Below are 27110 nucleotides of genomic sequence, written 5' to 3'. Positions count from 1 at the left end.
ACAGGCAGTCCTGATGTCTCGCCCAGTTTATTGAAAGCAGACAAATAAATACCCATTTTGTACAAACCCAAAACATAATTGTGACATGGAAATCATAGCCAGTGCAGAAAAGAAAAAAAAAAGAAAAAAAACAACAACAACACACACCAATGCAAAATGGGAACCATCTACAAGGAAACATGCAGTCCTTCCTGTGAGGCTCCTGAGGGTCTGGGTGAGGAAGTCTGACCCATGATGTGGTTCCCACTGACTGACTGTACAATGTTCACATATTAACTTTGGCTCAGACAGACGTGTAGATTTAAGGGGCCGAAGGGAAGCGTATGAGGGAAAGGAGTGATGCATTATCAAAATGATCAATGTACACTTTGAGGCAACATATATGGAGTATGTTTAACGAATGTTAAAGGTTAAAGACTCACTTGAGCTGGTTACACAGCTGGGTTTGGTTAGTCACATGGGGCTCCACCCAAAAAAAACAAGTTTCAATTTCTGCTAAAATACACAGTGATGTGAAAGAATGAGAGACAAAAATTATAAATAAAATTTGAGAAATGTCTGAGACATGAGATGGTTCCCTCCCCAAAAGCAGGGAACACAGAGGACTGAGGCTGCAGGAAGACCTTGTTCCTTCCAAGCCACAGGAATTTGCTTTGTTTCTACATTGGGCAAATTTAGCAGCCTTTTCATAATCTCCATCCTCAGACAGTCTCCACAGTTATGCTGTAATTTCCATAATGGCAGTTTAATCTTCCAGCAAGCGGACAAAGGCCGTTCAAAGACATGTGTCCAGCCTCAACAGCAGGCTTCAACACCAGCTCCCTGTTCCCCTCCCATCATCAGACCCAGCTTTAATATATACAATATTATACTATTATAATATGTACAGCTCACCATCATGTTCAAATTTCCTGGAATAATCCCCCGCACTGCAGAGTAAAACCTGGAACAGCTTTTTATCTCAGTCCATGTGCCAGATTTGGGAGGGTCACAGGTTTTATTCAGTTACGGAGCTACCTCAGAAATGCTGCTTTGTGAAACGCTCCCCTGGTTGGGCCTGAGCGGGCTCAGAGCAGCGGGACGCCCCTGATTCTGCGGATAACATTGGCCAGTCGCTTGGCCAGGCTGGGGCTGGGCTCCTCCACCTGGAAGGTGCGGGTCAGCAAGTTGTACAGGGAGCCGTAACCCACGGCGACCACGGTGCAGGTCAGGCAGATCACGTTGTAGGGCATGCTGAAGTCAGGGGTGGGTAGGGTCACCAGCAGGGGTTCCGTGTACACCCGCACAAAATAGGTGGACTCCTCTTTACAGGGGAAGCTATGAAAGGGAGATGTGCACACACACACACACACACACAATTACATCTTCATTTATGTCCACATTTTACAAACGCGTTATAAGAGGAATGACATTTCTTAGATGCATCATGTTATATGTCACTATAGCAAAAGACACAAAATTCTGCTATCATACAAAGCAAGGGAACAGAGAGAGATGGCACAATATATTACACTTCATACAAATATTTTTATATACATGCAGGTACACACTGGAATTCTGGATGACCAGTAAACTCACAAGCTGCTGAACAGAGGTCCTTCCTGTGTGCTGTTGGTACCCATGGCAACAATGCTTGGCACTAGGCCACTAATGACAGAGGAGCTGCAGAACAGAGAACATGCAGTGAGAGCACTGCCCAGCAGTCACAAGTCATGAGAACATGCAGTGAGAGCACTGCCCTATCATCTAGACTCTGCATAAACAGAATTAGAAAGGCACAGATATACAGTCAAAATTATTGTAAATAATAAAATGATCTTCAGACATCTCATACTGGACACTGAGGAAAGGTCAACCAGTTCTGGGTTGCTTTCAGGTCACATTGCAAATACACCCAATGTACATGTACGATGTACAAAAGTCTCACGAGAACTTTCCTATATCTCAAAATGGCTGCTGAATAAATAATTTCCTCTCAACAAGAAAAGCAGAAAACGGTAATATTCATCAAAGCATAAATGCATGTTTAAACAGAGATCTTGGCTTGATCCAGGTGGATGGTGTCTGTCTCTCACCCGACGTAAAAGCCGTGGTTTGGGTCGGGGGTGTACTCGGTCCACTTGAGCAGTGCTCGCTCAAACTGCACGGTCACCTCGGTGACGGAGTTGGGGGGCAGCTGAATGAGCATCTCCAGCAGGTGGGGGCGCAGCCGGTCCTTAGAGGGCTGGTAGTGAATGTAACCTAGGGACGGAGACCAGGACCATCTTTATCAGCATCAAGCCCTCACTTCACTGAATCAACTGCAACAAACCAAAAACCTACTCAATCATCTGTCGGAGAACAAGTCTATATACACTCACTGAGCACTTTATTAGGTATATCGCTCTTGTTGGTTCAAACTCCAACTGTATTTGCCAATAGGCATGGAATTGGCTTTCTCCATATTAAGTTTACCAAACTGGATCTATTGAAAACATGGTTTATGAAAGCCATTCCAGACACTGTTGTGATATCAGAAACTTGGCTAAAACTCTGTCCCCAATAATGCTGTTGATGTGGGCGCATATAATGTGTTTAGAACTGATGGTAAAGGACAGGCGGGTGGGGGTGTTTGCAGTCTGTCTAAGGGCAGGCGGGTGGGGGTGTTTGCAGTCTAAGGGCAGGCGGGTGGGGGTGTTTGCAGTCTGTCTAAGGGCAGGCGGGTGGGGGTGTTTGCAGTCTGTCTAAGGGCAGGCGGGAGGGGGTGTTTGCAGTCTGTCTAAGGGCAGGCGGGAGGGGGTGTTTGCAGTCTGTCTAAGGGCAGGCGGGAGGGGGTGTTTGCAGTCCAAGGGCAGGCGGGTGGGGGGTGGTTGCAGTCTGTCTAAGGGCAGGCGGGTGGGGGTGTTTGCGGTCTGTCTAAGGGCAGGCGGATGGGGGTGTTTGCAGTCTGTCTAAGGGCAGGTGGGTGGGGGTGTTTGCAGTCTGTCTAAGGGCAGGCGGGTGGGGTTGTTTGCAGTCTGTCTAAGGGCAGGCGGGTGGGGGTGTTTGCAGTCTGTCTAAGGGCAGGCGGGTGGGGGTGTTTGCAGTCTGTCTAAGGGCAGGCGGATGGGGGTGTTTGCAGTCTGTCTAAGGGCAGGTGGGTGGGGGTGTTTGCAGTCTGTCTAAGGGCAGGCGGGTGGGGTTGTTTGCAGTCTAAGGGCAGGCGGGTGGGGGTGTTTGCAGTCTGTCTAAGGGCAGGCGGGTGGGGGTGTTTACAGTCTGTCCAAGGGCAGGCGGGTGGGGGGTGTTTGCAGTCTAAGGGCAGGCAGGAGGGGGTGATTGCAGTCTAACGGCAGGCGGGTGGGGTGTTTGCAGGCTGTCTAAGGGCAGGCGGGTGGGGGTGTTTGTCCATAGACAGTTTGAACTATTGGCTTTACAAATCAAGGCCGCGAATGCTCCAATCACAGTGTTATCGGCCTCCCTCTGCAATTAATGACACTGTGTCTAATTTAACTGATCTACTCTCTAATATGAATAACTCTGAAATTTAACTGATCTACTCTCTAATATGAATAACATTGGAGACTTAAATTTGGATTGGCTTAATGACAAATCAAAAAATTTTAAGCATGCCTGCAGCTCTTTAAACCTAATTCAATGTATTGATAACTGTGACAACCATGTCTGGTCTTCCCCAGCTGAGGTTGTAGCTGTCGTCCAGCAGGTGGCAGTGCTGCGTGCTGTCCCTCTCTTCCCCTGGAATGGTCTAATTGTTGATTGGATAATTACTTGACCAGTTACCAATTTTCCTGGGTGTTTGCACCTGAGAGAACCCTGATAAGTGGCTTCACTCCGTGCTGAGCCTTTGATAGCGGTTGTTGGTTGACTTGGTCTTCCTTTGTTATTTTGGATTTCCACACTCCACTTGCACTCACACTCAAACACCCCTAAACTGATTCACTCTGACACGCATTCAGACAGAAACACAATTATTGAAAAAACTCTTAAAATCTATTTTCCTGGTCTGGGCTCCATGTTTTGTTTGACTGCTTGAATGCGGGTTGTAACAATAACCCTACCAGAATTAACTCTGAACACTTTGACATGCTTTCTAATACAGCTCACAAGTATACAGCAAATGGCATTCTTGCAAATGATATGAGCGATCATTGTGCAATTGCCTGTGTGAGAAGTGCTGTTTTAAACATTTCACTGAACAGGCGTTAGCAACATGATTTTAGCAAGACAAAACTGGGATTGCATCACATCAATTCCTACAGTTGATGATGCGGTTGCTTTTTTTCAACCACAGTTTTTACTGATGCAAATAAACATGCCCCTTCAAATTCAGAATCAATAATAGAGATAATCCTTGGTTTTCCAATGAACTTGCCCAGCTTATTCATATTAGAAATAAACAGTGGTATCAAGCAAGAAAGACCAAAAGTAAAGAAGATTGGCATCATTTTAGAACTCTGAGAAATCAGTGCACTTTTTCAATTCGGAAAGCTAAATCAGATCTAACTTTAACACAGTACAATTTTTATAATTATTGGTAGGGTCATAATTACAGATAAATCTGATATGTTAAATGCTTTTAATAGTCATTTTGAGAAGGCAGGTGGTATTTTTATCAGCAGGCTCCCTCACTCCCAGGTGAATCCTTAGCATATTCTGTGGGTAGGTTCTCATCCACTGCCCTATCCTTGCACTTTGAACACTTTCAAGTCTGTGACGTCTTGCATTAATTAAAATCGACCCTAAAAAGGCTGCGGAGGCCTTAAACAAAAGATTTACTTGTGCTGCTTTGTTTATAGACCTTAAAAGGCGAATGTTAATGAGTAACAGATGGTCCACAGTATCAATCTGCTGGTATCGGAAGCAAAGCAACAAAGTGGTTCCACAGATAAATTCATCATTCTTGGTTTATTAAACATGCCAATGTCATGTCCAATCCAGTCTTTTGAACAAAGGGTGTCCCACAAGGATCGGTTCTAGGGCCGTTGCTTTTCCTAATTTATATTAACAACATAAGCGACCAGTTTTTTTTTGTTTGTTTTTTTTTTCCCAATTTGGTCGCCAATTGTACCTCGTCTGATTCAATTGGAGGTAGTCGTATTAGATGTACCGCCCGTACCCCGTCCCTCGGCGGCCTGAATGAGAGCGACACGCCTTCTTCAAGCCGTCTCGTCTCGTGCCCGTTGCCGTGATTCCAAGGCGCCCGAGGTGCTTATTGTGCGGCGATCTAATAACCCTGCCAAGTCCCTCCCTCTGGAGCAGCGAGCCAATTATTGCTGCCCCACGTGAGCCGGCCAAACTTGGCTTTTGGCAGGACCGAGAATCCAGTTTAAGTCCTGCAAGTACCATCTGTATGCAGATGATACAATTATGCATCCCTGTGCCCCCACTGCAGAGATGGCCATTTCAATTCTGCAGACAGATTTCAACACCTTGCACCACGCCTTACTCGATCTGTAACTCCTTTTAAATTCAACAAAAACTAAATCCAAGATCTTCCTTCCTGGGCAAGGCCCCAACCTCCTCCATTAGTGCTATTGATGGTGTCTCCATTCAGAAGGGAATCAGTACTCGGTGGGCTCATTGAAGGAAATCAGTACTCACAGGACTCGTTAGAGGGAATCAGTACAGACAGGACTCGTTAGAGGGAATCAGTACTCATTGGACTCGTTAGAGGGAATCAGTACTCACTGGGTTTGTTTTCGCGGTTCTTGCTGGTGACGGCCAGTGTGTGGACATACAGACGCAGGTACCAGGGGACGCTGTCCAGCAGCAGGATGGGAAAGGCACGGTATGGGTGGTTGTTGTAGATGAGGGTGTGGATTTCTCCAGTCTGTAGGCCATACCCAGCCACGTAGCGCTCGCCGTGCAAGAGAGGCCGCAGGCCTGCAGCTGTGGAGAGACCGGACACTTTAAAGCTGTGCAAGAGAGGCCTGCAGCTGTGGAGAGACCGGACACTTTAAAGCTGTGCAAGAGAGGCCTGCAGCTGTGGAGAGACCGGACACTTTAAAGCTGTGCAAGAGAGGCCGCAGGCCTGCAGGTGTAAATTATAGCACTTTCTTTACTTCAGGGATCAGCAAATCACGGTCCACGACAGCCGAGAACTGCTGGTTTTCCACCCACCATTACCAAATGAAATGAAGGACCTGGTGCACTGCAACCCAGCTTGTCTGGGGTATTGGAGGGTTTTTCCTCATCGTACATTTTTTGGCGGACACCAAAGGAAAATGACGATTAATTGAGAAATTGGCAAATAACTGAATGAACTGCAGTCAAATTGGGTGCAATGTGGTCTTTTGGCCAGCAGATAGCAGTACGTAATTGAGAAATTGGCAAATATCTGAATGAACTGCAGTCAAATTGGGTGCAATGTGGTCTTTTGGCCAGCAGATAGCAGTACGTTGTACTCGTTGCCACCAACATGTTGGTAATAGGAGCAGAAGAAGCACAGACCTGCAGCTCAGATGAGTAGGAGAATGCGGGAGGGAGGAAGAGAAAGAGTTCCAGTTTTGAACGCCCTTTGAAGCCCTGACTTCTAAAAAGGCAAAAGCTTCATGTAATGTTTCAACAGAAGGTAGGCCTAGTATTGATGGCAGATTTAGTATTTGTTTTAAAGTGTTGTTTATATATTTTTCCATTTCTCTGCTATTAAAATAAATCGTACAATATTCAAAAAGCTTTAAGGACCTTTGATTTCTCAACTTCAACCTGTAAACACAACCCTGCCGGTACTTTACCAAAGCCTACATGGCTCTTTTTACTCCGAAAACTATTTACAGTAAAACTGAACTGAAAACTGAAACAAAGTATTCGACCCGGTTCTGCTGCAAAAACAATACCATGCAGGCCTCTCACCAGCGTCCGATGTTTTCCAGCGCAGTTGAATGTTGAGGGATCGCGGTGTTCCGAAGGTGTCGGGGGTCAGGAGGTCATACACAGAGTAGGTCCTGCGGTCTCCCAGCACCACTGCCTGACTGAGGATCGGGGAGGCTGGGCTCTGCTCAAACAGCTCCCCCTATAGGCAGCAAGACAAATACACAACCCTGCTGTAATCACAGCACTGACCATAATTATTACACATCACACTGTATCTGAAAACAATAACAATGAGGATTCAAATAATCATAATTACAGTCCCCTCCAAAATAATTGGAACAGCAAGGTCAATTCCTTTGTTTTTGCTATACACTGAAGACAATTAAGTTTGAGGTCAAAAGAGGTACCTGAGATGACCGATCCGAATTTAATCTCTTTTCCTGGTATTTTTATCTAGATTTATGTTAGTAGAGAATATATCTTCTTTTGTATCAGCCCACCCAATTTATTGGCGAGCAAAAGTATTGGAACATTCACTGAGTTTCTTGTTGCCAAGATGTGTCCTGTTAGATTGACTGGTTAACAATAAATAGTTCTGAATGCCTACTTTTGGTTTTAGCCTTGGGTTTTGCCTGTGAAGACTGCATTTGTGTTAGAAAAGATAAACCAACATGAAGATCATGCTTGCTTTAGTCCCAAAGACAACCATTTTGAAGCTAAGAAAAGAGGGAAAACCGACCAGAGCCATTGGACAAGCATTGGGGATAGCTTGTACAACAAATGGTAAAAGGTAAATGGAATGTCTTTGGAATGTCCTGAAAAAGAAAGAAACTGCTGGCATACTGAGCAACAGACATCAAATGGGTCGACCAAGGAAAACAGCAGCAGTTGATGACATTGTGAAGAAAAACCCCAAAACACCAGTCAGTGACATCACCACAGGGCAGGGGTGAAGGTATCTCGAAGTTTGAAGAAGGCTTAGAGAGCAGCAATACAGAGGCTATACAAGACGCGAACCACTCATCAGTAGTAAGTATCAGAAGGCAAGATTACAATTTGCAAAGAAGCACATTGATAAGCCACAGTTTTATGGACTGATGAGACCAAGATTAACCTCTATCAAAGTGTGGAAAATCTAATTCCTGCTGGTTCCCGGATCCCTGTCCTTTTGTTTATGTCTTTCCCCAGTTCACCTTGTGTCGTGTATTGTATTTAATTTACTTGTTTAAATTTTTCCACGTTGCAGGTTGGGTGCGGATCGTGTGTTTCTTCCGGTCCTGGTTTTCCATCACACAGTCACTCCACTCGCCTAGTTACCCCGCCTCACTTCCTGATCTCTTTCACCTGCTTAGTCATCACCTCATTACTCCATTAGCACTGATTTCAGTTGCCCCATAGTTCTCAGCACATTCCTCACTCCCCATCAATCATTCAGTTAGCACTGGCACATGTAGAGCATTCACTTCCACGTAGTTAGGTAATTAGTCAGATTCCCTACACCTGTCCTTTTCACTATTTAGTCCCAGCTCACACTCCCTTCCCTGCCAGACCAGGGAAGTTTCAAGCGCCTTTTCATGTCTTTGTTAGTTCTTGTGAGAAATTCAGTTTGTCTCCGTGTGTCCTGCCATCTTCACTGATTCCTGCCACCCTTGCCTGCCTGGTTACCGGGCTGATCTCCTCAGGTTACCGCGCTGATCTCCTGCCCGGTCACCACGCTGATCTCCTCGTACAAGCCTCCAGTGTGGAGTGCTTAACCTGACTGTGGTCTGCATCTGCCTATGCTCATCTGTGAAGCACGATGGAGGAAGTGTCATGGCTTGGGCTTGCATGGCTGCTTCTGCAGTGGGTTCACTAATCTTTATTGATAATGTAACTTGTGATGGTATCAGCAGGATGAATTCAGAAGTCAACAAAAACATTCTGTCCGCCAACTTACGGAGAAATGCGTCCAAACGAATTAGGAGGAACTTCATCATGCAGCAAGACAATGACCCAAAACATACTGCCAACACAACAAATGACTTCACTAGGGAGAAAAAGTGGAAGGTTTTAGACTGGCCAAGTCAATCACCAGACCAATTGAGCATGCATTTCACCCCCTGAAGAGGAGATTGTTTTGGGTTTTCCCTTCAAACAACTGCAGTTGCAGTAAAAGCCTGGAAAAGCATCACAAAAAAAGAATGCAACAGTTTGGTGGTGTCAATGGGGTTGCAGGCTTGATGCAGTTATAGCAAGCAAGGGATATGCTACCAAATATTAAGTGTTATTTACTTTCATTTACTTAAATACTCTCTGTTCCAATACTTCTGCTCATCTAAAAATTGGGTGGTCTGATACCAAAGGTGCTATTGTAGTGTGGTTGGCTCGGTTAGTTCGCTAGTAAGCACGGATGGTGAAAGCGAAGTGAAAGCAAAGGCTGGTAGCAGGTTATCGCGACAACACTCCCCGATGACGTAACCCTCAAATTCAAAAGAACGTTGTTGCCCTTGGCTAGAGGCGAGTTCGTCTTTAGCTGACTGGTAACGCGTTCGTTCAACAAATAATTTGGACAAGTGAGAGGCCGGGGTTCAAATCTCACCTCGGACTCAGGCAAATTCTACACCTGTTACAATATGTTCGAAGTAATTTAATACATCTAGGTGTAAATACCGGGAAATAAAAGCTGACATTTTGAATATATGAACAAATCTTGTCTCGTGTTCATCTATTTGTCTATTTGTCTTAACCCCAAATGTATTCAGTGCATTGCAAAAACAAAGGAATTGGCCTTGCTGTTCCAATACTTTTTGAGGGGAATGTATGTGCACAAGAGGAGTTAACACGTGTTCATTGTGCTAAAACCCAGTTTCATGAACAAAAGACCATAAAATGTCTGCAACCTAGCAAGAGGGGAAGCCCACCTGGCTGTTGTCCGTGACGTCCACGTAGATCTTACTGGAGGAGGCCAGGGGACAGGCCTCCGTCAGCGTGCGAGAGAACATCTTGAACAGGGACCACTCTGTGGAGCAGTGAAGATATCAGCTGTGCCCATGGTAACTCAGCCATTAATCTAAACACAACCACACCTTTGCAGCTGCTCGAAACAGCCCCTCACCCCTTCGGCTCTGTCCGGAGGTGTAGAGGTCGAAGACCACACTCAGAGTCTGCCGAAGTTCCCACGCTGTGGACGTGCACTGCCAATCCTGGCACAGAAACAGAGCACCAGTGGTAAGCATGAGTCCAGTCAAATTCCATTACATTACATTACATTATTGGCATTTGGCAGACACTCTTATCCAGAGCGAAGTACAGTTGATTAGACAAAGCAGGAGACAATCCTCCCCTGGAGTAATGCAGGGTTAAGGGCCTGATCTTGTGCCGGATCTTATTGTGGCTACACTGGGATTAGAACCACCGACCTTGCGTTCATTTACCTGAACCGCTACGCTACAGGCCGCCCTAAATGTAAATTCAAGAAACTAACTGAAATGTAGAAATCAAGTAACTTCAGTTTGGTCAGTTCTGGAAATTAATTACATTTGATTAACTGAATTGACATTTGCGACTCAAATGCAGTTTGGGATTGCACCACTGGAGACTAGTAATGTATAGCTCTTTTAGTAAATTTACAATATGGTCCGAGTGCAGAGTCAGTGAATGAACCATGGTGTTTGGTATAGTGCAGTATTAGTGCTGAGGGTCTGTGAATGAACCATGGTGTTTGTTATAGTGCAGTATTAGTGCTGAGGGTCTGTGAATGAACCATGGTGTTTGTTATAGTGCAGTATTAGTGCTGAGGGTCTGTGAATGAACCATGGTGTTTGTTATAGTGCAGTATTAGTGCTGAGGGTCAGTGAATGAACCATGTTTGGTATAGTGCAGTATTAGTGCTGTGAATAGGGTCTGTGAATGAACCATGTCAGTGAACGTTGTTGGGAGGAGTGTTTGTCTCACCTGGCACACAGGCCGGATGTGCACAGCCTGAGAGTGGAAACTGCTGTGGAAAAGCTTCTCTGACTTCAGCAGAACCGCCAGACCAGCCTGGGCGTGAGGGAGTGGGGTTTGGCAGGAGATGCATAGGAGTAAACCAGGCCCAGTAACATGGATCGCACAAAGAGGGAGAACACAAAATCCAAGCACCTCATGCTTAAAAGAAATCACTGGAACATTCCAAAGAACTTCCGCCTAAACTGTAAAATATATCACTCATGTAAAGACTGAAGCACGTGCCGTATTTCATGGGATCCAATCAAGTGGCCAAAACCACTTGATTACTTTTTGATGCTCATCTCCTGGTCATGCTGACAGACTGTGAGAGACAGCACTAGCGCCACTGTGGCTGGCTCCAGTATAGGTCACTCAGACCCATTTTCAATGTAAAGTGATTTCTCTATAGTCTATTGTTCCAATACATCAGACAAGTTCACTGTGTAGAAACATATTTGAATCCAAAACAATTACATGTTTGACCCAGCTCTGACTGGAACCTATAAAACATTATCAAAAAGTCCAACACCATGCTCCAGTCCTCTTAGTTGGCTCAACTGCACCAGGCAAGATCAATCAAGCACAGAAAAGTATTTGAATCCAGAACAATTACAGTCCCCTCCAAAAGTATTGGAACATTGTACACTGCAGACAATTGAGTTTGACGTCAAAAGATGTACAAGAGATGACATCCGAATTTCATCTTTTATTTCCTAGTATTTTTATCTAGATTTTATCAACTTGGGACATATCACTTTTCGTATCAGCCCACCCAATTTTTAGGTGAGCAAAAGTATTGGAACATGTGACTGACAGGTGTTTCTTGTTTCCCAGATGTGTCCTGTTAGATTGACTGGTTATATAGTATAATAAATAGTTCTGAATGTCTTCGCTTGGTTTTAGCCTTGGGTTTTGCCTGTATTTGTGTTAGAAAAGATAAAACATCATGAAGACCAGATACAGTTGTTCAAATAAATAGCAGCACGTTAAAAAAAGTGAATAAAGTGCAACTATTTTTTTTAATCGCTTTTAGTTCAATATTTCAAATGTAGTGGAAACATTACACATTCAATTCCAGATCAAAGTATTAACAAATTTGATCAAGTCTGTGTTATTCTGTTACTGGAAGCACAGAAAAGTATTAATCTGTAAAAAAACACTTGCTGTATAAACTGAAGAAATCTTTCAAGATTTAACTTCACTTTAAATGACTGAAGTAATATTTAGTTGTATAACCATTGTTTTTAACTGCTGCGCATCTGCGTTGCATTGAGTCAACCAACTTCCGGCACCTAAAAACAGGTATTTCAGCCCAGGATGAACAAACTACATTCCACAGTTCCAGTGAATTTTTGGGTTTTGCTTCAGAAACTGAATTTCTTTATGTCACCCCACAAGTTTTCAATGAGGTCAGGGGATTGAGCTGGCCACTCCATTACCTCAATACTTTTTGTCTGGAACCAAGATATTGCTCACTTACTTGTGTGTTTGGGGTCGTTGAAACACCCAGGTTCTGTACAGGGGCTTCTTGCTGATAGCTTAGCTTCGATCAAACATCTTCTGACTGCAACAGCACTTACAGGTAATTGTAGAGCTGATGAATGGCTGAATCTTTGCCATTCTTCAATCCGTTTTAACAGTATCTCAATCAACTGTTCGATAAAGAGCAGCAACATAGAGGCTGTACCACAAGATGCAAACCACTCATCAGTAGTAAGAATCAGAAGGCGAGATTATAATTTGCAGAGATGAGCCACAAAAGTTCTGAACAAAGTTTTATGGACTGATGAGAGCAAGATTAACCACTACCAAAGTGATAGAAAGGCCAAAGTGTGGAGAAAGAAGGGATCTGCTCATGATCCAAAACATACAAGCTCATCTGTGAAGCAAGTGTCATGGCTTGGGCTTGCATGGCTGCTTCTGGAGTGGGCTCACTGACCTTTACTGATGATGTAACTTATTACGGAGAAATGTGTCAAAACAAAAAGGAACTTTGTCATGCAGCAAGACAATGACCCAAAACATTATATTACATTACATTAATGGCATTTGGCAGACGCTCTTATCCAGAGCGACGTACAACAAAGTGCATACCCATAACCAGGGATAAGTGCGCTGAAAGACCCTAGAGGGAAAACACATTGCCAACACAACAAAGTACTTCATTAGGGAGAAAAAGTGCAAGGTTTTAGACTGGCCAAGTCAATCACCAGACCTTAATCAAATTGAGCATGCATTTCACCTCCTGAAGAGGAGATTGAAACAAACAACTGAAAGAGGCTGCAGTAAAAGCCTGGAAAAGGATCAGAAAAGAAGAATGCAGCAGTTTGGTGATGCCAAAGGATCGCAGGCTTGGGGCGGTTACTGCAAGCAAGTGATATGCTTCCAAATATTAAATATTTACTTTCATTTACTTAAATACTCTCTGTTCCAATATTTATGCTCACCTAAAAATTGGGTGGCCCAATACCCAGAGGTGCTATGTTCTTAAACTAGTAATTAAACTCTTGTGTTCATCTTTTTATCTCAACCCCATATGTATTCAGCGTATGGCAAAAACAATGGTATTGGCCTTGCTGATCCAATACTTCTGTAGGGGACTGTCTGCGTTTGATCCAGCCCTGGTAGGTGCACACTGGCCATGGGGCCCTGCACTGTAACTGACTTCTTTCACAAAATAAAATGCCTCTCTATCCGGACACACTTTCTCAAATTAAATCTGTGAGAAACACCTAAATCCGACAACAGGATCTTGGCTCCCTTGAAGTCCTGAATCTATTTATTTATTTATTTTTATTTTTTAAAGAAGACAGACAAAAAATTACATTGAAATCTTTTGAAAAAGTTGATCTTTAAACAAAATAACCTATTTAAATACAATACAAATCAACACAACCTAATCCACACTGGTAAACAATAAAGTGCCCTGTCTTAATGCCAGCGTACCTTAGAGCCACAGGGCAGAAGCTTCTTCCATGGCGTCAGGTTTTCAGTGCACACGATCTCCCGTGGCAACACAGCATATCTTAGGAACTTATGGTTGGTCACTGCATACAGAAGCAAAAAATGGTCTGAAAATCCACAATCGACCAAACACTGACAACCACTCCCAACATTCAGCACAAATGCAAACCTGATGAAATACACCAACCAGTTACACTATGTCAGCGAGGAGCTCACCATTTCCCACTCCCAGAGGTTTGAAGGAGGCACTGGGCTGCACAGTGTTGGTAGAATCGATGAAATTCAGAGATGCACAGAAGATTCCGGACAGAACATTTGTGAGCTCCTTCCAGGCCCCATCCACACTGAAATACAGCACAGCAGCAAATTGAAGCAAAAAGACACACTGCTTGCGGTTACTTCGTACATGGTACTTCCTACAACATACAGTACAAGTACACATAAATATTCTCATTAAACGTCTGTGTTTACTAAAATACTCTAGTTCTCTGAAATGAAAAGGGGTCTTTCTGTGTGAGAGTTCACCATTCCATTTTAATTTAATCTTTATATTATTTTTATATTTTTGACATTTATTTTATGTCAATGTGAAAATGCTTTAATGAAATACAGAAATGCGAAATGTTTTCTTTATTGGTTTATACCAAAGACTATCATTTAGCCGCATTTTTGATATATGTAAATGTTCCTGTAAATTGACATTCAGTTTGAAAATACTTCAAAGTATGTTTTATTGTGAATTAAGCTTCTGATCAAAACATGCCAAGACATACTCCATCTTTTGTACATAAGGAGGCTTATTATACCCTTTGAACTACATAAAGTTGAATTTTGATAGGAAACTTTCCACCTAACCATCTACTTGGTGTGTTTGGTTGTTTGTTGTATGACCTTCACATGCACCGTTTTATACTCCACTTTGGATAAAAGCATCTGCTAAATAAATTGTAATGTAATGTATAGTAATTTTCGGGCCAAGCCCACTGTATATTTCTTTCATTAATGATCTATTTGACTTCATTTTCTTGTGGCTGTTCTTAACCAAAATAAATAGTCATACACCAAGTGCTGCTGTTGTAGTAAGCCATCAAATATAGAAAAAAAGAAAAGCCAAGTAAACGGTAAATGTCTGAATTTAAATAGCACCTTTATCCAGAGCACTGTAAATGATGCTTCTGATTCACCCATTCTCACACACACTTGAATTGGTTGGTTGACATTGGCTGACTGAATTGGTTGAAATTGACGGCTCCAGGATTGATTATTCACTCCATGCAGCGACTGCTTGACTGCATTATGAGAGAGAGAGTGGTGTTCTTTATAAATAAAACACTGCAGGAACACTTAAAAATACTGCATTTATCATGACTGGTGAGAGCCATATATAGTATTTTCACCAAATAAGTGCAAGAACACAGTGTGTGGTAGCTTATCAGACCTGGCAATACGCCTTCTTTGGTATGTCATGTTTTATTTACATCGTATTAATATTTTTGTCATGGTGCCTTAAATGACTTTGCAATGAGGGTTGATCTGCCAGAAGAGCCATCACATTACTGGTGTAATTCACTATTTTCTTTAATTGGCTGACATTTTCAATAAAAGAGCACCAACATGAAAACAACATGAGCTATGGAGGAAAAAAAGAAGTGGTCCCACAGCTTCACAGCAAACGAAATAAGAGATATTGTTAAAGGAGGAGGCGCTGAATAAAGAAACATTATTTTCCAGTTTTAGGACTGGTGTCCAACAAAACCAAGAAAGAACTCTGGTTAAGCACAAAGAGAACTGTGGTTAAACATGGCTCTAGCACAAAGAGAACTGTGGTTAAACATCGCTCTAGCACAAAGAGAACTGTGGTTAAACATCGCACTAGCACAAAGAGAACTATGGTTAAACATCGCTCTAGCACAAAGAGAACTGTGGTTAAACATCACTCTAGCACAAAGAGAACTGTGGTTAAACATCGCTCTAGCACAAAGAGAACTATGGTTAAACATCGCTCTAGCACAAAGAGAACTATGGTTAAACATCGCTCTAGCACAAAGAGAACTCTGGTTAAACATCGCTCTAGCACAAAGAGAACTGTGGTTAAACATTGCTCTAGCACAAAGAGAACTATGGTTAAACATCGCCAAGCGTCACGATTTGGCTAAATAGCTCTGTGGACAGCACCATCTTTGATTGAGCACAACTATAGTGTACGTTGAATCGCTGCCATAGTTTGGCCTTACTCATCACCATAATAACTCCTATATATTGATTCCTACCTATTTAGCCCCTTATTGTTTGTCAGCTGATATCATTTTGGGAAATATAATTTAAAAGACAATTAGGATATGTGTTCAATAAAGTACAAAATGCATCACTGATGTATATTTTTTATTAATATTTATTAACACTCCCATTAATGTGGTATTTTAGTAACATCAACATCATTAGCAAACTACAACTGTAGAATTATTAGTGTACCTATTGCTTCAGGAAACGGAGCCCAGATAAGCTGCTTTCAAATGCTATATGCTGTTACCATAGTGAATCACAGCGTAAAAAGTATTCGTCTTCGTCTAAAATTACACACAGGCTTGATACTTCTCATTTAACCTGGGGAGCCAAATGTCCTAACCTGTTACAAAGTGCATCCCTTTTGGCTTTGGGGCCAACTAGAAGTATTTGTCTTATCTTCATTTAACTTCAAAAAAATGTTGCTCATCCATTGATTAATTGTAGACAGACAGGTAGTCGGGGAACATAATACATTCGGATCATTTGGCTCAACTGCAATGTATAGCCATGTGTCATCATCATAGCTGTGGAAATTAACATTGTGTTCTCTGCTGATATGACCTATGAAGGGAAGCATATATAATGAGAAAAGAGCAGCTCCCTTGTGCAACACCAAAAGATATGCCATATTTTTCTGACATATGATTTCAAAGATTAATAAAAAAAATTCTCACTATATAATGTTTGGAACCAGTTAAGAGTACATCCGAAGGGACCAACCCTGTTTTCAAGGCGACTGATTAGAATATTGTGGCCAATTGTCTCAAAAGCTGCACTCAAATCCTAAAGAATAAGAACTGAAACCTTGTTAGCATCAGCACTAAGTTAAAGATCATAAACTAGAGCGGTCTCTGTACTGTGATTAGATCTAAAACCTGACTGGAACTCTCGTTGGTAAAAACTACCTTCCTCGTCAAACACAGGCCAAAGACCCATCTCTTAAGACTGCATCTGGGCTCCCCTCCCATCCCCACCTCATAACACTCCGATCTTGTACCAACTTCATTATGGTATTTTGGAGGTTTTAGGTTGTTATCCTAAGAGCTTTCTTTGGTAATGTTACATACTCGCTGGGCTGGGAATGGTATAACATAGTCCCTTAGTCCCTCTGCATGATTTAATGCTGGATTGTTGTTAATAGCAAACATTGACGGGGAAGCTGCACTCACTCTGGGACAGTGTCTTGAAACCAGACCCAGAGCTCCGCACCTGGGGGAGCCGACAGAAAGGGCTGCCCCCACTGCATGGTCCGCCAGAAGCCTTGGGTGAATGAGATGTGCAGCTCGCGAACCGAAAACTTTGTGATGACCTGACCCAGAGACTTGGGGAACAGCCGGTAATCTGTCACTGAAATGAAAATGAAAGAAAACGTATAGCGAGTATGGTTATAGTGACTATGAATACAACAAAAAATGTCAACAGCGAGGACAACAGCAACCATTCATAACTTCAGAAAATCTAAGTTACTTCATTAGGAAACAACGGCAATACGTGGCTTTCTATCGTTTCATTATAAGTGCACGAGCGTCTGTTACCTTTTTTCCCTTTCTGAAAGAAGTCCGTGTCCCAGCGGGTGCGGAACTGAAAGCTTGAATAGATGTCTCCAGAATGAAGGGGTCTGATAACCAGCTCTTCTTCAAATTGGTCGTTATACAGTTGATGTGCAGAATCATACATTTCTGCCGCCTCATCTCGGAGGTTTTCTGCCGCTTTCTCACCATTGTAAGAAACTGTGTTGAGATCCACCTCTGTTGCCTCCCACCGGCTGGCCGCGTCCAGGGCTTCAGAACTGGGGCTAATGCCGTCCTGTCTCGACGATTCCCTTGTGTCAGCGCTTTCAGCCGGCACACTGTCTGGTCCATCTACGGATTTCGGTTTCTCTGTAATACCATCCAAATTATTCGGGGTTGAAGCACATGCAAAATGTGATGCCAACGCTACAAAACCCAGTAACAATACAAAACTATATCTGTAGGCTGCCATTTTCCTGACCACATTACTTCCTCAATTCTTCTTCAAGGTGGGTGGATTTCGACAGATTAACAATTACTTTGAGCTATATACTGCCATCTGCTGTATCGGCGTGTGGAAGTAATCGTGTAGCAAAACCAGGGGACCAGGGATTGACATGCCCTGCAGTGGTTACGGGAGGTACTGCATTTAGTTAAGCCTCAGGTGCCAACAGCGCAGTCTGGAGGCAGTGGTGGAGAGGAGGATGAGGGACAAAATGAAGCCCACACTGGACAGTCCCTCCCATCCCCTCTGATGAGCTGTGGCAGATAGGGAGCACCTTCAGGCCCATCCCTCCCAGGGGCAAAATGGAGCGGTGTAGGTGCAGCAGCCCCACCCCAGGAAAAGCTCCACACTTGATTTTGGCTAAATATATTTTTTATTAAATGTTTGATTTTGGTTGGTTCCACTGAACCATTAATAAAGTACAGTATTTTCCATGTTGCCATTTTCAGTTTCTCAATAATTATATTTATTTTTTCAATGAATATTTGGTGCATTACCAGTGAGGGGTGACAGAGCCAACAGCTGAAACCAAAACATAAAGGAAAATGTGACAGAACAAAACACATTTATTTGAAAAATCAAGACAAAAACGGCAAATGCACAATATAGATGTGATTTTCATGGATTAGAAAGATAAATATCCTTTTTTTTTGTCATGCAAACCTACAAAACAGTTCAATCAATACATAGCAGGTGAACTAGGAAGCAATATGATCAGCTTTATTTAAGCTGGAGCAACGTAACGTTCAAAGTCTTGACCTCTTTCACAGATAACAAAATAGCCTGGTCTATGTGGATCCTGTTAAATCACAGCTGATGACATCACAATGTAAATTTAGTTCATTTAATTTATTCAGTTACCAACTTCAGTTTCAGAACACTGAAAAATCAAACTAGAGTATTTGTTCTAATTCAGCACCATTAAATTAACACTACTCTTAAACAGAGCACATATATTTAAATAAAGTAATATATGTGGTTTCTAGTGATAAAACAATGAATCACACTTTGTTAAATTCTGTATTAACTGAATTTACAGATTAAGAGTTTTTTTTTTTTTTACGAAATACAAACAGCACGGAAAAAATGCAGTTCCCTGTGTAACTGTGTGGGTGTTACTCAGAGATGTTATAAAACTGTGGATATAGCTCAGAGATGTTATAACACTGTGGATATGGCTCAAGAGATGTTATAACACTGTGGATATGGCTCAGATATGTTATAACACTGTGGATATGGCTCAAGAGATGTTATAACACTGTGGATATAACTCAGAGATGTTATAACACTGTGGATATGGCTCAGAGATGATTTAACTCTGTGGTGTACAAAGGTGTAATATTTGTCCTCCATGATCAGAATCCACATCCCTCTGGCAGGAACAGTGCCTGCAGGCCTCTACGGACACTCAGCATTTCCTCCTCCTGCTGTAGAAACAGAATGAAGAGCAGCCATTAATTTACCAACACACACACACTGCCCATTAATGTACACACACACACACACACACACACTGCCCATTAATGTAACAACACATACAGTGCATCCGGAAAGTATTCACAGCGCTTCACTTTTCCACATTTTGTTATGTTACAGCCTTATTCCAAAATGGAATAAATTCATTTTTTTCCTCTGAATTCTACACACAACATCCCATAATGACAACATGAAAGAAGTTTTTTTGAAATTTTTGCAAATTTATTAAAAATAAAAAACTGAGAAATCACATGTACATAAGTATTCACAGCCTTTGCCATGAAGCTCAAAATTGAGCTCAGGTGCATCCTGTTTCCACCGATCAACCTTGAGATGTTTCTACAGCTTAATTGGAGTCCACCTGTGGTAAATTCAGTTGATTGGACATGATTTGGAAAGGCACACACCTGTCTATTTAAGGTCCCACAGTTGACAGTGCATGTCAGAGCACAAACCAAGCATGAAGGAATTGTCTGTAGACCTCCAAGACAGGATTGTCTCGAGGCACAAATCTGGGGAAGGGTACAGAAAAATTTCTGCTGCTTTGAAGGTCCCAATGAGCACAGTGGCCTCCATCATCCGTAAATGGAAGAAGTTCGGAACCATCAGGACTCTTCCTAGAGCTGGCCGCCCGTCTAAACTGAGCAATCGGGGGAGAAGGGCCTTAGTCAGGGAGGTGACCAAGAATGTGGTCACTCTGTCAGAGCTCTAGCGTTCCTCTGTGGAGAGAGGAGAACCTTCCAGAAAGACAACCATCTCTGCAGCAATCCACCAATCAGGCCTGTATGGTAGAGTGGCCAGACGGAAGCCACTCCTTAGTAAAAGGCACATGGCAGCCCGCCTGGAGTTTGCCAAAAGGCACCTGAAGGACTCTCAGACCATGAGAAACAAAATTCGCTGGTCTGATGAGACAAAGATTGAACTCTTTGGCGTGAATGCCAGGCGTCATGTTTGGAGAAAACCGCTCATCACCTGGCCAATACCATCCTTACAGTGAAGCATGGTGGTGGCAGCATCATGCTTTGGGGATGTTTTTCAGCGGCAGGAACTGGGAGACTAGTCAGGATTGAGGGAAAGATGAATGCAGCAATGTACAGAGACATCCTGGATGAAAACCTGCTCCAGAGCGCTCTTGACCTCAGACTGGGGTGACGGTTCAACTGCCCAAAGATGTGCCAAGCTTGTGGCATCATATTCAAAAAGACTTGAGGCTGTAATTGCTGCCAAAGGTGCATCAACAAAGTATTGAGCAAAGGCTGTGAATACTTATGTACATGTGATTCCTCAGTTTTTTATTTTTAATAAATTTGCAAAAATTTCAAAAAAACTTCTTTCATGTTGTCATTATTATGGGGTGTTGTGTATAGAATTTTGAGGAAAAAAATGAATTTATTCCATTTTAGAATAAGGCTGTAACATAACAAAATGTGGGAAAAGTGAAGTGGTGTGAATACTTTCCCGATGCACTGTACACTCTCCCTCACACTGCCCATTAATGGACCTATCAGGCTCACGGGGAATCCAAAAGCGAGACCACGACTTAAGTTCTTTGGTTAACAAAGTCTTTATTTTCTCGATACAGGTATAACAAGCGAAGGTCCGAAGCTGGCAAACAGATACAGCAGGAATAAGGCAGTTTGTAATGGATAGTCCAGGCAATGGGTCAGATTCCCAGCAAACAGATATATCAATGGTAATCCAAAGAGTGGTAGCGGTCACAAGCGAGGGGTTGAAAACAAACGGGTTAATCGGACAAAAACACAATCCAGAAAAAAAAGTCGAAAAACAGAAACGGGTCGAGAAACTATGGGTCAGAATCAGATAGACGGAATAAGCTAAACTCGGAGGTCTGGGACGAAACAGGTTGTAACAGGTATCAATCAGAAAACGCTGGAGAGTATGGCATAAACACGTAACAATCTGATGACAGCCAGACCTTCTGGCCGACCATGTAGCGTGGAGCATGGCGGCGATCCTCCTCATTTCTGTGATGCTCTTGAGGAGCGCCATGAGGGCCCTTTTCCAGGTAAGACGGGCCCGCTGAATGAGGAGTTGAGCTGCCGGCACCTCCACCTCCTTGTCCATCTCCGGGAAAACAGGAGGCCTCGGTAGCCCAGGCAGCATGCCAATGGAGACATCCCAGTGGAGGAGACAGGCAGTGAATTACATGCGTATTCAATCCATGGAAGGCTATCCAACCGGGAGGATGGAGACAGAGACCTGGATCACACCTGACAACACTGCCACTCCTGCTGCCCTCTCATCCTCCTTCTCCTTCTCTCACACTCCCATGGTTTGTTAATTTCCCCCTCTCTGAACTTTCCATATCCACTTTTGAACACCATTCGGTTGCAGTATCCTACCCTACTAACCTTTTTTATTGCAGTTGTCTATCGTCCTCCAGGGCCCCTGGGAAGTTTCCTTGATGAGCTAGACACCCTTCTCAGCTCCTTCCCTGAGGATGGCACCCCACTGATTCACCTCTGAGATTTCAACATCCACCTTGAAGCCTCCCAGGCTGCTGCCTTCCTACCACTACTCCACTCCTTCAACCTCTCCCTGCAACACTCTCCTCCAACCCACAAGGCAGGCAATGTCCTAGACCTTGTCTTCGTAAGGAACTGCTCATGCTCCAACTTCACGGTTACCCCTCTGCATACATCTGATCATTCTCCCTCCCTCTTTCTCCCCATCCTCCTCCCCCTTGGAGAGGGACAGGTTCTTCCTATACAACATACGGAGAGAATCCGCCCCTTTCTCACACCCTACTCGACCCAGCTCCTGGTCCAAGCAATGGTTCTGTCCCGCCTGGAGTACTGCAATTCCCTCTTGGCTGGCCTCCCAGCATCTGCCATCAGACCCCTCCAACTTATCCAGAATGCAGCAGCTCGTCTGGTCTTCAACCTTCCCATACACTCGCATGTCACCCCCCTGCTTACTTCCCTCCACTGGCTGCCTGTCATGGCTCGCATCAAATTCAAAACATTGGTGCTTGCCTTCCAAGCAGTTAAGGGGTCAGCTTCAGCTTACCTCCAAAAAATCATCAGACCCTACACCCCTGCCAGACCTCTTTGTTTGGCCACCACAGGCCGCTTGGCGCCTCCCCCTCTCTGAACTTCCACCTCCCGTTCACGACTACTTCCTGTTCTGGCTCCACGGTGGTGGAACAAACTCCCCGTTGAGGTCAGAACAGCAGAATCTCTTGCCATCTTCAAGCGCAGACTGAAGACGCACCTCTTCAAGCTGCACCTTTTCCTGTCCCTCCCTATAAACCTTAATTGTTGTCTTTGCCTGTGATATTTACTTCTGTATTAGGATGTTTTGGCTAGGTAAGCATTGTTTGGCTAGGCAAGCGGTTCATACATTGTTCATGCATTTGCGTGTTGCGGTACTATGATAAAATTCAGATCCAATGGTCCTTATCTTCGTTGTGCAGGTAGCAGTTGAAATTGTACTTCCCTCTCGGGTCTTTCAGCGCACTTATCCCTGGTATGGATACGCACTGTTGTATGTTGCTCTGGATAAGAGCGTCTGCAAAATGCCATTAATGTAATGTAATGAGACATCTCCACCAGGTAATGGAGTGTCTATTCTAGTTCTTGATTGAGACTGTTCTTGGTTGATTGAGAGTTCTTGATTGAGATTCTTGGTTGATTGAGAGTTCTTGGGTCTGCCTGTTGGTCTGTGGGTGGAAGCCGGAGGAAAGTTGGGGTTTGGCGTTGATGAGAGCGCAGAAGGCTCTCCAGAACTGGCTGGCGAACTGGGGACCTCAGTCCGAAGTGACTTCCAGTGGGAGGCCGTGCAGGTGGAAGACATGGAGGACCAAAAGTTTAGGCATCTCCTTGGATGACGGGAGTTTGGCGATGTGCCCGTATTTGGAAAACCGGTCCACCACTGTCATGATGACGGTCATCCCCTTGGACATGGGCAGACCGGTTATAAAGTCCACTGCCACGTGGGACTATAGCCGACTTGTGGGCAGACAGATTTGGGAACAAACAGGTGGTTGGCAGGTGTGTTGTCTAGAACGGGACAGCCCCTAAGGGCTTCTTCCACCTTACTCACTATGGTGAGCTGAGTGGCGGCAACCAAGGTACTGGCAGGCAGGATGGCGGCAGGTTCTTTGTCATTCAGAGTAGGTGAGTATATTCGGGACCAGGCGTCAGGTTTGATATTCTTGGAGCCAGGCCGGTGGTCAGTGAGAAATTAAAACGGTTGAAGAACAGTGACCAGCTGTTCTTAAATACGATAGGTTGCGGTGATCTGTCCAGACTATGAATGGGGCGGTAGCCCCCTCCAGCAGGTGGCGCCACTCCTCGAAGGCCAACTTAACGGCCAAAAGTTCTCGGTTGTCAATGCTGTAGTTTCTTTCGGTGAAAGAGAGACGGCGAGAGAAGAACGCACATGGGTTGACCTTGTTGTCATTGGCCCGATGGGACCACCCCAACTCCAGTGTCCGAAGTGTCCACCTCCAGGGTTAACTGTTTCTCAGGGTCGGGCATGCTCAGAACAGGGGCGGAGGAGAAACGTCTCTTAAGCTCCCTGAAGGTGGAGCCCTGGCAGCAGGTGTCTAGCTGATATTTCTTTGGTTTTTGCTGTTTTGGATTTTCTGTTCACGATCTCTGCCTGGCTTTGGACTCTGCAATAATTTGGACTCTCTGGCCCCTTGTTAATAAAGCCTGCCCTTTTCACATTATCCTTGAGTCTACTCTAGGTTCCTGACAGTTTTGGTGGGACTAAGTCACCATGGTAATAACAGTCGGCTGTTATCGCCGACTGTCAACATGAGGCCCAGAGTTGTGCCAATGTCACTCAAGGAAGCCATTATGAGGCTGAGGTTCAATAGTTTTTAACAAAACATAATAATGCGGTGGTCTGTATATTTCTGCGGACTGTGGACTTTTTGTCCACTAAAATAAGTTTCTGAAAACATTGGAGTGGAGAAATAAGCAATGCAGTTGCTGAATCTTGATTCATATTTGAACGGCAACACCTAGTTTGAAAGTTTGATCAGAGTTCTGGGTGCCAACACCTTCTTCTCACCCCTCAGTGACCCCTGGCCTTCTTCCCACCCCTCAGTGACCCCTGACCTTATTCCCACCCCTCAGTGACCCCTAGCGTTTTTTCCCACCCCTCAGTGACCCCTGACCTTATTCCCACCCCTCAGTGACCCCTAGCGTTTTTTCCCACCCCTCAGTGACCCCTGGCCTTCTTCTCACTCCTCAGTGACCCCTGGCCTTTTTTGGCCTGGTTCAGAGCCTGAGAGCTAACCTGCAAGCACTTCCCAGTTTTCAGTTCTCCTATTTTCCTTATTACAGAGCCAGGATAGATGAACCGAGCCACACCGTAAAGACAAATACTCACAATTTCCTTAAACAGTTTGTCCTGAACAGACTTCAAGTCTTTCCTCATCAGACACATCTGAAAGAAATAGATTTGTATTAAAAGATGTCGTGGTGACAAAAACGTATTTCAGAATGCATGTAACAGAAACTTGTGTGTGTGTTTTTGTGTGTGAGCTCAGATTCAGCTACAGGTATGGTGCTCTGTAATGCACCATGCTATGTTTTGGCGACACATTAAAAGTCAGGAATTAAAGATGGAAAGGAGCTTTTGGCTCAGCCTGGCACTCTTACACAGATGTATCTGGCGGAAATGTGCATAAAAACAAATCCGAAGATAAGCGCATGTGTCTGTCCAAAAAAGTATGAAGATAGTCACCTCGGATGTGAAGATCTGTTCCTCAAACTCAAGGCTGTGACAAACATTCTTCTGGAAGGTGCCCCTCAGGTTCTGTAGTCTGTGGGAGGAATGGACACACACATTGTGCGGTTTAACCTGAAGTAACAGCCCTTTAGGACACCTTCAAGAGCACCTAACTGTCCAACCAAGTACCAAGTACTGTCCCACCAATTGGCATCAAGTACTTTGCATCATGTGCCATGTTTTCAATTACGTGCCTGATGTGCCATGTTTTAAATAACCATTTTTAAAAACCTGCTTACAACCTTCTGTAACTATTTGAACTGAATTGTTGTTTTATTTGATGTGTATTATCCTTATTATGTTTTCAATATTTTTAAAATTAAATATACAGTACTGTGCAAAGGTTTTAGGTGTGAAAAAATGCTGTAAAGTAAGAATGCTTTCAAAAATAGAAATGTTAATAGTTTATTTTTATCAATTAACGAAAGTGAGTGCAAAGTGAGTGAACAGAAGAAAAAATCTAATCTATATTTGGTGTGAACACCCTTTGCCTTCAAACCAAATCAATTCTTCTAGGTACACTTGTACAAAGTCAGGGATTTTGTAGGCATATAGTCAGGTGAGCGATGAACCAATTATACCAAACAGGAGCTAATGATCATCAATTTAATATGTAGGTTGAAACACAAGCATTAACTGAAACAGAAACAGCTCTGTAGGAGGGTTAAAACTGGGTGAGGAACAGCCAAACTCTGCTTCCAAGGTCAGGTTGCTGAAGTTTAATGTCAGAAGTCATACACCATGGCAAGACTGAGCACAGCAACATGACACAAGGTAGTTATACTGCATCAGCAAGGTCTCTCCCAGGCAGAAATTTCAAGGCAGACAGGCACATTTCCAGCTCTGTTGAAGAAGCACAAAGAAATGAACAATTTTGAGGACCGTAGACGCAGTGGTAACATCATGCTTACTCCCATTCGCAATCGGAAGATGTCCAGCAGTGCCATCAGTCCAGAATTGGCAGAAACCAGTGGGACCCAGGTACACCATCTACTGTGCGGAGAAGTCTGGTCAGAAGTGGTCTTCATGGAAGAATTGCGGCCAAAAAGCCATACCTCCGACGTGGAGAAAAGGCCAAATGACTCAACTACGCATGAAAACACAGGAACTGGGGTGCAGAGAAATGGCAGCAGCTTCTCTGGACTGATGAGTCAAAATTATATTTAAAATATTTGGTTGTAGCAGAAGGCAGTTTGTTCGCAGAAGTGCTGGAGAGCGGTACAAGTATGAGTGTCTGCACGCAACACTGAAGCATGGTGGAGGTTCCTTGCAAGTTTGGGGCTGCATTTCTGCAAATGGAGTTGGGAATTTGGGCAGAATTAATGGTCTCCTCAATGCCAAGAAGTACAGGCAGATACTTATCCATCATGCAATATCATCAGGGAGGCATCTGATTGGCCCCAAATTTATTCTGTAGCAGGAAAACGACCCCAAACATACAGCCAATGTCATTAAGAACTATCTTCAGCGTAAAGGAGAATAAGGAGGCCTGGATGTGATCTAAACATCGAGTCTGTCTGGGATTACATGAAGAGACAGAAGCATTTGAGGCTGCTTAAATCCACAGAAGAACTGTGGCTAGTTCAACCTACCTGCCGAGTTCTTTCAAAAACTGTGTGCAAGTATACCTAGAAGAATTTACGCTGTTTTGAAGGCAAAGGGTGGTCACAGCAAATATTGATTTCATTTAGATTTTTCTTCTGTTCATTCACTTCTTCTGTAAATGCACATTTTGTTAATTGATAAAAATAAACTATTCACATTTAGATTTTGGGCGGCACGGATGGTGCAGTGGGTAGCACTGCCGCCTCACAGCAAGGAGGTCCTGGGTTCGAATCCCCGTC

General features: G+C 43.7%; 2 protein-coding genes across 2 annotated transcripts in view; both read right to left on the bottom strand.

Annotated features, from left to right (window-relative positions):
- Nucleotides 1-11: 11 nt before the first annotated feature.
- Nucleotides 12-18023, bottom strand: pigt (phosphatidylinositol glycan anchor biosynthesis, class T). The gene is made up of 12 exons (XM_061258058.1): nt 17544-18023; nt 17178-17355; nt 13939-14066; nt 13705-13805; nt 10726-10812; nt 9887-9974; nt 9693-9790; nt 6832-6991; nt 5668-5868; nt 2076-2241; nt 1579-1662; nt 12-1317 (listed from the first exon to the last, which is right to left on the bottom strand). The coding sequence occupies exons 1-12, from the start codon at nt 17989-17991 to the stop codon at nt 1068-1070; spliced, it is 1989 nt and encodes a 662-aa protein (XP_061114042.1). The 5' UTR covers nt 17992-18023; the 3' UTR covers nt 12-1067.
- A 355-nt stretch (nt 18024-18378) lies between these two features.
- The window catches only part of sycp2 (synaptonemal complex protein 2), a 43419-nt gene continuing 34687 nt past the window's right edge, over nt 18379-27110 (bottom strand). Inside the window, exons 16-18 of the mRNA XM_061258059.1 lie at nt 25222-25300; nt 24865-24921; nt 18379-19451 (exon numbers count right to left, since the gene is read on the bottom strand). Of these exons, the coding sequence (XP_061114043.1) occupies nt 19380-19451; nt 24865-24921; nt 25222-25300 (208 nt within the window). The 3' untranslated portion in view covers nt 18379-19379. The remainder of the gene's footprint in view (nt 19452-24864; nt 24922-25221; nt 25301-27110) is intronic.

This window comes from Conger conger, chromosome 10 (assembly GCF_963514075.1).
Source record: "Conger conger chromosome 10, fConCon1.1, whole genome shotgun sequence".
Classification (NCBI taxonomy): Eukaryota; Metazoa; Chordata; class Actinopteri; order Anguilliformes; family Congridae; genus Conger; species Conger conger.
This window is presented reverse-complemented; position numbering and strand designations above follow the sequence as displayed.